At 27.6% G+C, this 13,102-nt stretch overlaps 2 protein-coding genes across 6 annotated transcripts in view; one reads left to right on the plus strand and one right to left on the minus strand.

Moving 5' to 3' along the window:
• Window positions 1-13,102, minus strand: part of LOC130670624 (uncharacterized) — a 53,970-nt gene that overhangs the window by 21,580 nt on the left and 19,288 nt on the right. The gene's annotated exons all lie outside the window — the stretch shown is intronic.
• LOC130670618 (receptor-type tyrosine-protein phosphatase S-like) overlaps window positions 2,152-13,102 on the plus strand; it is a 29,374-nt gene continuing 18,423 nt past the window's right edge. For 2 of the 4 annotated variants that reach the window (XM_057474043.1, XM_057474042.1), the window contains exons 1-13: window positions 2,155-2,447; window positions 2,516-2,677; window positions 4,079-4,389; window positions 4,449-4,653; window positions 5,631-5,987; window positions 6,062-6,205; window positions 6,283-6,435; window positions 8,380-8,526; window positions 8,624-8,742; window positions 10,185-10,377; window positions 10,447-10,511; window positions 12,434-12,644; window positions 12,722-12,840. In XM_057474043.1, the coding sequence (XP_057330026.1) occupies window positions 2,210-2,447; window positions 2,516-2,677; window positions 4,079-4,389; window positions 4,449-4,653; window positions 5,631-5,987; window positions 6,062-6,205; window positions 6,283-6,435; window positions 8,380-8,526; window positions 8,624-8,742; window positions 10,185-10,377; window positions 10,447-10,511; window positions 12,434-12,644; window positions 12,722-12,840 (2,424 nt within the window). In that variant the 5' untranslated portion in view covers window positions 2,155-2,209. Of the gene's footprint in view, window positions 2,448-2,515; window positions 2,678-4,078; window positions 4,390-4,448; window positions 4,654-5,630; window positions 5,988-6,061; window positions 6,206-6,282; window positions 6,436-8,379; window positions 8,527-8,623; window positions 8,743-10,184; window positions 10,378-10,446; window positions 10,512-12,433; window positions 12,645-12,721; window positions 12,841-13,102 lie in introns of all 4 variants that reach the window. The other 2 variants (XM_057474045.1, XM_057474046.1) reach the window with 2 other exon arrangements.

Raw genomic sequence — 13,102 nt, forward strand, 5'->3', positions numbered from 1 at the left:
TAGATCTAATTTGATCTAAATAGATCTGGCCAAAATGCAGATCTGTTCAGATCTGAAACATCAGATCTAATTTGATCTGAATAGATCTAAATTTTTTTCCCGGGTATATAATAATGGAATCATAATAATAATTAGTTATCATCTCACAGACATCAACTCTAATTATTCAAGATCACTTAATATATTTAGCCTATTTTCCTTTCTTTCTAACAAATATAAATAACATTTTTCTTAGAATTCAATTAAGTTTCTGATAACGTTATACCCGGTGATAACGCATCGCAAAGTCGACAACCTGTTGCAATAAAAGAATTAAAATATACATTTGTTCATGCGAATTGAATTTGCAACGTATCAGTTCTGTTTGGGTTTCGTCGCGACGCAATATTAAGCCTTAATTTTAAATCAAAGCCAAAATTTTATAGAACTCGCTCATTATTAATTGCGCTCTTCGATTATCGGGTCTTAACCATCCTAAATGCCTTCTATGTCTTGAAATATGAAATATTTAGATCTTTGAACGAGAGCCCTTATTGGTCGGTACGAGGTAACTAGGGGCAACCGTTATAATACATCACAATAATCTTGATGTCTTTTTAATAAATATTTTGTACTATTTGTCAATCAAACTCTATGATTCTTAAAAAAAATTCATTGTTTTAATCAAAATAATTATACCACGATAATATTTCCGGGAAAAAATGTTTTTATAAAATTATATAAAACTTTATACAATTTTATAAAATTTTGCAAGATTTTATAAAATTTCACAGCAAAATTTTATTAAAATTCATACAATTTTATAGAAATTTATAAAATCTTATAAGATTTTATAAAATTTTATAAAGGCAGATCTGAGTAAAGAACGTAATAAATAAATGCAATTTTATAAAATTGTATAACATTTTATAAAATTGTATAAAATATTATAAAATTTTATAAAGTTTTACACAATTTTATACAATTTTATAAGACTGTACAGCAAAATTTTATATAATTTTATCAAATTTCATAGAATATTATAAAATTTTATAATATTTTATATATCAAGATCTTAAAAGGGAAGTAATAATTAGATAAAATTTTATATAATTGTATGAAATTTTATAAAATAGGATAAAATTTTATAACATTTCATAAAACTTTAGAGAATTTTATATCACTATTGCACCTAGTGTGGGGTAGCATTTTGTATAATTTGATAAAATTTGACACCATTTTATAAAGTTTATAACAAATTATTATAAAAATTGTTAGAAATTCAAAGTAAATAGACAAAATTTTCAATGGCCATAAAAAAAAAAAAATTCACTTTTGCGGGCAAAATGTAGGGTACCCCCTGAAAAATGTAAAAAAAAAAAAATTCTGAATATTGAATAAATTTATAAAATTTTATGTCCATTAAACAATCGATCGTTGAGTTATTCAAATCGTTTTTTTTATATTTAATTATAAATAACGTTATATTCAATTTAACCTGATCGTGTTTGAGAAACAAGTTATATCTGCAATAATGTGCGAATTATTATATTATTATAAATTAATACTATGAAATATGGCGGATAAGAATTCGTGTGTAATCATAAATCCGACCACGAATTTCTCATAACTACAAGTGGCCAATGGACGAGCGGAGCAGACTACAATCCATCGATCACAAAAATTGAGCAGCATCGAGGAGGGACATGAATTGGGTGGGTGACCCATCCCGAAAAAAAAAAATGATTTTACAAAATTTTACAAAATGTTATACTAAAATTTTGTAAAATTTTATGAAATTTTATAAAAACATTTTTTCCCGGGTTTATAGTTTATCCCGACTGAATTAAATTTTAACTAAATCCGTTTTGTTGTAAGGTTCAAATTTTTTTCTTATTATACAGTACGTTTCGAGTTGTTTTAACAATAAAATTTTGTTTTACTCTATTTTATAAAAAATAACACTTATCATTTAAAATTATTATTAATAATTAATTTGTTTTTTATTATTTATTTTTTGCAAAGAAATATTTTCATTACTTATAATAATTTAGTCATAGCAAGTAGTGTGGTCGTTTTACTTTTTCCTAGTAGTTCTGTGGATTTGCTTATCTATAGTGATTCACACAATCTGCGGCAGGAAAACAAGTTCCTCGAAAGCGACATTATCGTATATTCAAAGCGAGATGCTGACAGTAACTCACAATCAGAGTTCAGTACAATTACAAATATGACACAAATAAAATTTCTGTTATTTATCGTTTGTTTTAATTTAAATAGTGAAAAAGTTGTTACCGAAGAATTAATAATTTATCGTGGAGAAGCATCTCACTCTTATAGTTATTATTATAAAAAGCGCCCACTACTTTGCATCAGCGACAATCCAAGAGACGCAATTACTTGGAATACTCATTTGATGGAATGGAATTATCCCGAACAAGCACTCAAAGAAAAACAAAGTTTACAAGGTACAAAAAACTTTATTTTATGATCTTAGCGATAGCTAAAATCTGAGGATAATTGTGAATTTTTTCAGCGTCAAAGTTATCAAATAATCCTAAATATGATCCGGGACAATGTTACCTCAACGTCGACTCTTCAGAGTGTTTATCTGCATGGAGACAATACAATGCTAATTGGAGTCTAACATCTTCATTTATGAAGCCCATGGGCCCAGTTTTTGATAGTCGATGGGAACGTTAGTCTATTCCAATATTTTTGAAAACCACTTTTACAAATAATATTCCCGGGTCGAAAAATTTGATCTGATTTTAGTCTAACTGGACTGTATTTGGACTACTTGGTCTGTTATTGAACTTCGATAAAAATTTTAATCTGTTTTTGATCCACCCGGACTGAAAAATTTGACCTGATTTTAGTCTGATTGGACTATTTGATCTGATTTTGATCTTTTATGAAAATTTTAAGCTGTTTTCGACCTGCTACTTTAAAAAACAAACGCGTTACGAGCAGACTAAATTAGATTAATTTGTGAACTTTAAAAAACTTTAGTTCTGAAAATTTACAAGGACAAAACTAGATTAAATCATGGACTTATAAAATTTTTATTTATGGGCAATATTGATGAAAAAATGTTAAGTTGCAGAATTGATTATGTTTTATTTACTATTTATTTACTATCTTTTGTTTAAAAATGTCGGCAGTTAATGAAAATTTGACAGCTTAATTTTTTAGTTGTCTTCATTGAATATTTATATCATTGAATAAAAGTGATAAAACAACTCGTAAAGTGTCAAGAATTTTCTCTTATTTACTGGATAAAATTGAAAATATTTAGCATAAGAAAACATCAAAATTCTTGTGCTACGGAGAAAAATGTTGGCTCGAAATCTACCAATTTTTATTATGCTGTCGACCAAACTTGAAACAGAAAGTAAAGTATCCAAAAAATTACTATGCTCTTATAAAAAATTATTATGCTGCATCAAAATTATTATAATGTATGGAAGTAATTGATCGACAACTCATCGATAAGTTTCTCGCGCGTAATAAGTAATGTGATACAGTATAATCATTTTTTGTAAGAGCACGATAATTTTTTGGATGCTTTACTCCCTGTTTCAAGTTTAGTCAACAGCATTGTAAAAATTGGTAGGTTTCGAGCCAACATTTTCTCTGTGTGACATCTTATTGTGGAAGCGCATTAGCATGTTTTAAATACCAAGAAAATTAAAATAAATTAATAAATCTAGATTATTATTATTATTATTATTATTATTATTATTATTATTATTATTATTTTTAAAAAATCCTGTATTTGTCCTTAAAAACAATTGAACACAGACTAAATATTATAGAAAATAAAGTCTGTTTTTGTCCTTAAAAACAATTGAACACAGAACAATAATTATAATAAAAAAGTCTGTTTTTAGTCTAAACGCGATTTAAAACAGACTAAATATCATACAAAAATAAGTCTGATATTAGCCTGGATAAGAAATAGTACGAACAAAAACAGATTAAATTCTTATATAAAATAAATACGATTTATAAACTTGAATTAAAGGAAAAATATTTGAATTTATTATTTATTTAAAACAGATCTAATTTTCTGACCCGGGATTAATATATATTCCAGATTTTCCCGAGTATAAAACATTTGATCCAGTTAATACCGACTTCCGTCCAATTCTAAAATCAAGAAATGGTTCCTATTCTGCTTTACTATTCGGTGAAACCGGTAGTTTAACAGTTTCAATTCGCGGAGCATCTAATGCCCACTTCGCACTTTGTGACAGTGACCAACATAACAAAGATTTTTGTTACTGGCTCATAATCGGTGGTTGGAATAACAATAGCACAGCAATTCGAAAATGTCCGTTCGGCATACCATCAGGTATTCCAGCTGAAGGATCTGAATGTCGGGTTTTAAGAGCATCATTCACTAATGTAAGTATCCGTTGTAATCAAATGCAATGTGATGAATAAATACATTGTTTCTGAACCAGCACTTTCCATTATCCAATCGAGAATGGAAGACTTTTGTGATTACTTGGGAAGCTTCGAGCCGAACTATTGCTTTATATGATCCGAATAAAAGAGTCCTATCTTACACCGACTCTGACTATGAATCTTCACGGACGAATCGAAAATATCACATTTTTTACCGCGGTTCTGATGAAAGGAGTCCACTGTTATTTCGTTATCATGAATGTAAGTACTTTTTAAGCCAATAAGCGCAAAGTAATTTATCCCGCATGAAAAAACTTTACATGTGAAAACATATATGATAGAATATATGAATATTATAATGTGATATATTGTACAATATATAAAATAATATTTATATTTTTGCCGTATTAATATATGATAATATATTGAAAAAAAATATATTGCTAAAATATATTATCAATATATTTATCAATATATGACTTTTTATGTATGTTTTACATATATATTTTAATAAATTTTTTTTATATTGATATATTATATTGAAAGTAGTATATTCATTAATATATAGTATTTTTTATATTTTTTATATATGTTTTCCAATATATTGCAAAATATATGGTTTCCAATATATTGTAAAATATATGGCACTTTTTTTACTTTTCTTAGGTTATTGCCAGTAAATATAAGGTCAATGAAAAGAAGGAGAAAAAATAATAAATTTGACTTTTTTTTGTGGAATTGTGTAGAAATTGAAAAAGTATATTGAAAAAATAAAATTTTCAATATATTGCGAAAAATATAAGTTTTAATATACTGGAAAAATATAATTCCAATATACCGCGAACCATATATTTAATCATATAAATTCTTTCATATATAATCAATTATATTGAGACCTTATACCACTAATTATATGAGTCAAAATATATGGATATATATATCAAGTTTATTATATTATACTTATAAATTATATATATACTATCCATATATGATAAGAATATATTGAGCATTATATGAGATAATATATATAGAAAAATACAAAACATTGTATACAAGTAAATATATTATGATAAATATATAATCCAATATATGTAAAAAACATATATTTTTCAATATAGATATTTTTGCCGCTATATATATATCACATATTCACCATATATTTTTTTATATACTTTTAACAATATATAGCTTTTCCATGCGGGATAATTAACTAAATAACTGTTTGTTTTGGTACTAAGATACTTACACTCTGGTAAGTCAGCCAGAAGCCAAATTAGTTAGTCCAACATTAGTGATTGATGATGCACAAGACTTCTGTGTTGAGATGCTGATCGGGTTGTGTCGAGAGTGCGAGTTATTTATAAGCTTGCTGGATGGAAATGGCGATTATCTTCTCAGAAAAAGATTTTCTGGTTCAATTTCTGACCGTGTTGATCATGTCTTAGCAATGTGGCAGTACGGTCAATTTAATGTTTCCAGTATCCATCTATATAAAGCTCCTTTAAGATTAGAAATATCAACAAAATTGATAACTAGTTCGGATGGAAAAAATAATCATTGGGCGATCAGTAATCTTCAAGAATGCTTACCAGAAAGTAATTTAAATTCGTAATTTGGTTATGTGTCTTTAACATTTTTTATATTAATTGACATTCTATTCATAAATTAGAAACAGTTAAGACATTAATGATGACAGCAAATCAAGACTATGCCAGCGATTACTTTTGGCCCGAAGTAATATGTCAAAGATTGTCTTATAATTCAAAACATTCAAAAACTATCAGTGCAATCCAACCAGTTTCCGCTGCACCAAGTTTGAAAATTTGTCTTATAGTGTAGTTTATAGTAAATGCCGTAATATAAAATATTTTAATTTTATTTAATTTATAGGAAATACAACTCTATGCCCTGCGTACTATATCGGGCCATATTGTGAAACTGACTGTTCTAAATTTTTCAAAAGTAACTGCGCTTATGTATCTGTATGCAACGAAAAAGGATGCTACTGTTCACAAGGATATACAAATTCTGACTGTATGACTGGTAAGTAGGGATTCTATTATTTTAAGCACTCCAGCGAATTTGTTTAAACTGGTAATTTAAGTGTCTTTTGGGTACATTTTCGATATAGTAGAAAATGAGTAATATTTTGGTATAATTCAAAAATTTATACCCAAATCATCTCATATTTTGGGTATATTTTTTAACCCTGATTAAAAAAAATGATTAAAAAGTATTTAAAATGATTTGTTTTTTAATCATTTTAAATACTTTTTAATCCTTCAAATCATTTCTAATCCTGTCTCTTATGGACATTTAACGTGTGAAATCATTTTTAATCATTGTTTTTAATCAGGGAATTTTTACAATTGAATAATAGAGAGAAAATATCCATTCCAATCTCGATTTATACTCAAATTATACTAAAATCAGAGCGGCTGAGAACAACATCTTTTTATGTAAGTCTTCATCCGTGGAAAAAGAAATGGTTCGAAGTTTCAAGGCTACTTCACGAAACTCACAAGCGATAGGTAACAAATTTAAAACCTCAGAAATGCAGAACATTTTTTTTCGTTTATTAAGGTAGTTCCAGCATGAAACCACTTTACGACAGATTCGGCTGAAATTTTTTTCACAGGTTTAGAATAGCTTTATTTATGAATTCCTAAAATTTCATAATTTTTGACCGTTTAGATCGCGAGATATTTAAAGACAAAGTTCGCGATTTTGAGGGTCATGTCCCATTTAAAGCATGTAAAATGTCCGGTCTCTCCAAATATTTTTTATTATATTAAAAAATTCTCTCGACAGAATTGGAAAAAAAAGTAGGAGAGTGTTGAAAAATGTTTTTAGAATAAGTTAAAACAATAAAAGTAGAACCTCACCATTTTGTTATCGAGATATAATAATTAAAAATAATAATTTTCGATCCATTTCCAACCTGCTTCCTTTACAAATAATAGTGATCTGGCAACGCTGTGCGCAACGCTCTCTGATATAGCGTAGAATAAAAAGCGGGAAATTCAAATTTTTCACGATTTTAGTAAAATTTAGCTGCGTAACTAAAATATTTAAATCACTATTTAAATTAGTTATAAATAAAGAAACGATTAAATAAATAAATAAATATAACACTTTTTTTCTTTTAAGCTTATATATTTTATAAAAAAATTAACATAAAGTAAAAACATAAATTTTTAATGACGGTATAAATATTTAAATAAGAATTTAACACAAGTAACATAACGTTAAAATAAACTTTGGGTAATTTATAAATAAATGACTTATTTCACTCAATGTTTGGTTTTAAAAAATTAATAAGTTTGTTAATTATTCTCTTATTTTTGGTTACTCTAGGTTTTCCATTTTCTGATTTACTTGACATTAACTCAAAAATGCCATTTGCTCCAAGATTATTGAACGTAGTTAAGTAACTCGTACGTTATTTTTGCAATTGCCACCTTTGTGCCGTAATTGCTTGGGCATTTTTTTAATTAAATAATATTATTAGAAAGCGCAATACTATTTGAATATACTGAGACCGTAAACAAAAATATATAAACACTCAAAGCAACGTTGCCAGATCACTGAAACTAGCAATATGTAATTGTATGTGTGAATGTCTGTGTGCCGAGGCTTCTAAATTTTTGTCTATAGTAAATACCCTGACTATACTATACCACGCTGGAACTACCTTAAAACAAAGAACACATAAATTTTTTAATTAATATGCTTGAATACATTAAATTAATCGATATCTGAGAAATTTATTTAATCTAAGTATAATTTCGGTATGAATGGTTCAAAACCCCGCTCAAATTATTAGTATGGTTGAGTAAATTTGAGTATATTTTTTTTAATTATACTGAAAACATACTGAAATCTTACTTAAATACTAAAGTTTTAGATATTTTTTCGGAATAACCGAATTCGCTAAAGAATTAGTTATATTCAAATATGTAATTTATGTATCTATAATTTGATTAGAATGCTATATTGGATCATATGGTTATGGATGTTCAAAAGCTTGCAATAATTGTTTGAAAAATTATTGCCATTCTTATACGGGCTCATGTTTCTCTGGATGTAAAGATATAGTAGATCACTTTTATGTTCCTCCATACTGTGAATTAGGTATACATAACTCAATCGTTAACAGATAAATAAAAATAGCAAATATAATAACACAAGCAAATGTTTATTTATTTGTTTTTCTACATTTTTTTGAAAGTTATTGAACCTCCACAAGCACCTGAGTTTGATCAACTTACGGAAACAAGTGTTCGAGTATATTTTGAAGAAATTGATGATTACAGAAAAGTCAACTCGACATTTAGTTTTGAGTTGTCGGTGAGTATTTTTGACATTTTAAGCATTTTTGAATACTTTTTATTTTCCTTTTTAATAAGAGGAGATATAATTAGGTTAAGTATTGAATAGCGTTTTGTTAGTAATCATTAGTAGTCTGATTAGTGAATCTTACGATATTATTGAAGTGATAAGTGCTAACCAGATTTCAATAGTGTTCATTGGTAATCCAAATAGTTGGTAGTAACCTACTGTGAAATTCAAATTAATGACACTAAACGCACTAATGGCACTAAATCATTAGTACGCAAAAGAACTAAAGCATTAGTGTTTCTCATTAGTGCTGATTATTGTTTTTCTATAAGGATATAGGGACCACCCGCATGAAAAAACTTTGTATGTGAAAACATATATGATAGAATATATGAATATTATAATGTGATATATTGTACAATATATAAAATAATATTTATATTTTTGCCGTATTAATATATGATAATATATTGAAAAAAAATATATTGCTAGAATATATTTTCAATATATTTATCAATATATGACTATTTATGTATGTTTTACATATATATTTTAATATATCTTTTTTATATTGACATATTATATTGAAAGTAGTAGTATTAATTAATATATAGAATTTTTTATATTTTTTATAAATGTTTTCCACTATTTTGCAAAATATATGGTTTCCAATATATTGTAAAATATATGGCACTTTTTTCACTTTTCTTAGGTTATTGCCAGTAAATATAAGGTCAATGAAAAGAAGGAGAACAAAGAATATATGTGACTTTTTTTTGTGGAATTGTGTAGAAATTGAAAAAGTATATTGAAAAAATAAAATTTTCAATATATTGCGAAAAATATAAGTTTTAATATACTGGAAAAATATAATTCCAATATACCGCGAACCATATATTTAATCATATAAATTCTTTCATATATAATCAATTATATAGAGACCATATACCACTAATTATATGAGTCGAAATATATGGATATATATATCAAGTTTATTATATTATACTTATAAATTATATATATACTATCCATATATGATAAGAATATATTGAGCATTATATGAGATAATATATATAGAACAATACAAAACATTATATACAAGTAAATATATTATGATAAATATATAATCCAATATATGTAAAAAACATATATTTTTCAATATAGATATTTTTGCCGCTATATATTTATCACATATTCACCATATATTTTTTTATATACTTTTAACAATATATAGCTTTTCCATGCGGGCACTCTCATCCATCTATAGCTAGTATGGGATTCATTTCCATTAATGCACATAGAAACTGTTTCCATAATTTTCATTCCATGTAGGGGAGGGGAGGAATTGGCCCTTAAGAAAAAAAGGCTTGCATGTAATATAAATGTAGGCTCCCTCCCCCCTTCCCTATAATGCATCTATCTTTTCAATTTTGAATAATGTGATTACATAGTCATCTCTTGGAACCACTGAAACGAAACCTGCTGACGAAACAGATACTACAATTCCTAAAACTTATTATGCAATTTTCATCAATTTACGCCCGGGAATTAGATATAGAGCACGAGTATTGGTAAATATACAATTCGAAGAAAAATATAAAAATATTGCTGGCATCTGGAGAAATCTTACAACTTTGTGCAATGGCAAGTTATTGAATATTTTATTTATTCTGGAAATAACAACTGTTTATCTTTGAATTTTTTTTTATTTAGCGGATGGGAACTTTGAAACAGATCGTAATGAAACAAGTCTGCTACTTAAAAAAAATCAGGGACAGGTAAAAACAAAAAAGAAGTTATTCGAGACATATGGCTGCTTTAGATTTTTGACAAAAATTTTTAATAATAAATAATTACTTTGTAAAAGTTGCTATTTTGTAAACGTATCAAAATAGCCATTGGTAATTTTTTAATGTTTCAACAGTTTTTTAACCGCATAATCTAAAGTAGCTGTTCGATCCACTTAATTTTTACAAATGTCTGTATAATTAAAATTTTTTTCCTATCAAAAAAATTTACGTGAGAACCCTGCATAAAATCCCATGAAGATTCCCGCATGGCACTTTCGCATGGATTTCCATATGGTTTCCTATGAGAATCTGCACGATGCAGAAATCGAAATGGGAACCTTATCTACACGGAGAAAATTGTCAAATAAATATTCTTATGGAGCATAGTAATGATTACATTACTCTATAGTTTCCCTGGCGGTTTTGAATCACCCTGGAATCACCCTGATTCCACGGTGGTTACACGATGTACCCACTCTGATTCCGGGGTGGTTACTCGGTGTACCCACTGCGATTCCACGTACATCGCGTATTCACTGTGGATACACCGTGGAATCAGGGTGGGTACACCATGTAACCACCGTGGATCAACCGTGATTCCAACGTGTTTTCACTCCCAGGGTGTTTCCAGGGTAATTCAAAACCGCCAGAGATTGTATAAGCAGTCACATAAGAGCGGCATGACACAAACTAGAGAGTAATGTAATTACTATGGTGCATAGGAATATTTACTTGACATTTTTCTCCGTGTACATTTCCATGTAAATTATTACAATGATTTCTCATGGCAATCCAAACCATGCAGAAATACATATGGGAACCTATCATAGATTGCTATGTGGACACATACATGATTTTCCATGTGTATGGAATTTGTACATAGGAATTCAGATAGCCAAGTTCCTATATGTATGATTTTCTAACATGAGAATCCCGGTATCGAAGTTCTTATATGTGTTTTCTGTATGAGAATTCAGGTATAACAACAGTTTGCCATCTTATGTGGAAATCTATCTATACATAGTTTTCCATATAGATTTCCTATATGCGAATCCAGGTACCCAGTTTCCTATATGGAGTTCCGATATGGGAATCCAGGTATCCAGTTTCCTATGTGGAATTCTTATATGGGAATCCAGACATCAATAGTTTCCCATACACGGAAAAAAAATTCTTGTGACCAACACGATACTCATTTACAAATTTAAAGGTTAGTTAGATTAGTGTTACGTATAGTGGTGGCAATGATCGTATTGTGAATAGGAGTAGAATGGATCGTAACGGTAACTATCCAGATTGCTTCTATAACTATAATTTTTTTTCCGTGTATGGATTTCTTATATGGGAATTCAGGTACCCGATGAAAAAAGATTTTATACAATTGTATAAAATTATATACAAAAAATGGCCCGATCTAATTGTATACAACTGTATAAAAATTGTATACAATTCTATACAAAATGTATACAAGTCTACATAATTATATACAATTTTATACAAATTATATACAATTTTATATAATTATATACAATTTTATATAATTTCAATATATAGAATTCTATATAATTATATAAAATTGTATACAATTTCTATACAAATTGTATACAATTGGATCGGGTCATTTTTTCTATCCAATTATATATAGTCTATATATAATCATATATAGTCTATATATAATTATATATAGTCTACATATAATTGTATAAAATCTTTTTTCATCGGGTATCCACATTTTCCTACATAAATTTTAATATAAATACTTGCCTATGTCAATCTTCATGGATCTGTACGAAATCTCATAGTTTTCTATATGGATTCCTACAAATTCCTCTATAATCCTCCATGGATTTTGCTGATAGGGTTGATATAATATAATAGACTACAACAATTATATGTATTTCGTTTGACAGGCAGAGAAACCATGTCCTGATAGTTGGTATTCTGCTACACTTTCATCCATTTTTTCAAGTCCGAATAAATCTCACACCAACCAAAAATACGATACAGTACCGTCATTTCCACTACTATTTTCGGATTTACTTCCGTTTACAAAATATCGGATTCAGGTAAATGGGAACGATAAAAACTATTATGATGAAGTGTTATCAACTCTAGAAGCAAGTAAATATTCGATCACTTAAAGAAAAAAAAAATCTAAAGAGAGTTTTCAACAATTTCTAATACTTCTTTTATTATAGAACCATCTCAAGTTGTTGGATTGAATTATAATCTACAGAAAAATAACGATGTTGTAGTTCAATGGTCCCCACCAATGGAACCTAATGGTGTTTTGCAAGGATACAATCTAACCATTCAGGTGAATAATGGTTTGAAAATCTTATTTAAATCTGAATTCCCGGGAAAAAATGATTTTGCCTAATTATATATAATTATATATGGAATATATATAATTATATATGGTATTATATATAATTATATATGGTTATATATAGACCTATATATAAGTATACATAGCCTTATGTATAATTATACCTAATTATACCGGGAAAAAAATGATTTTGCCTAATTATATATGATTATATATAGAATATATATGGTTATATATAGACCTATATATA

Source organism: Microplitis mediator, chromosome 6 (genome assembly GCF_029852145.1).
Source record: "Microplitis mediator isolate UGA2020A chromosome 6, iyMicMedi2.1, whole genome shotgun sequence".
Lineage (NCBI taxonomy): Eukaryota > Metazoa > Arthropoda > Insecta > Hymenoptera > Braconidae > Microplitis > Microplitis mediator.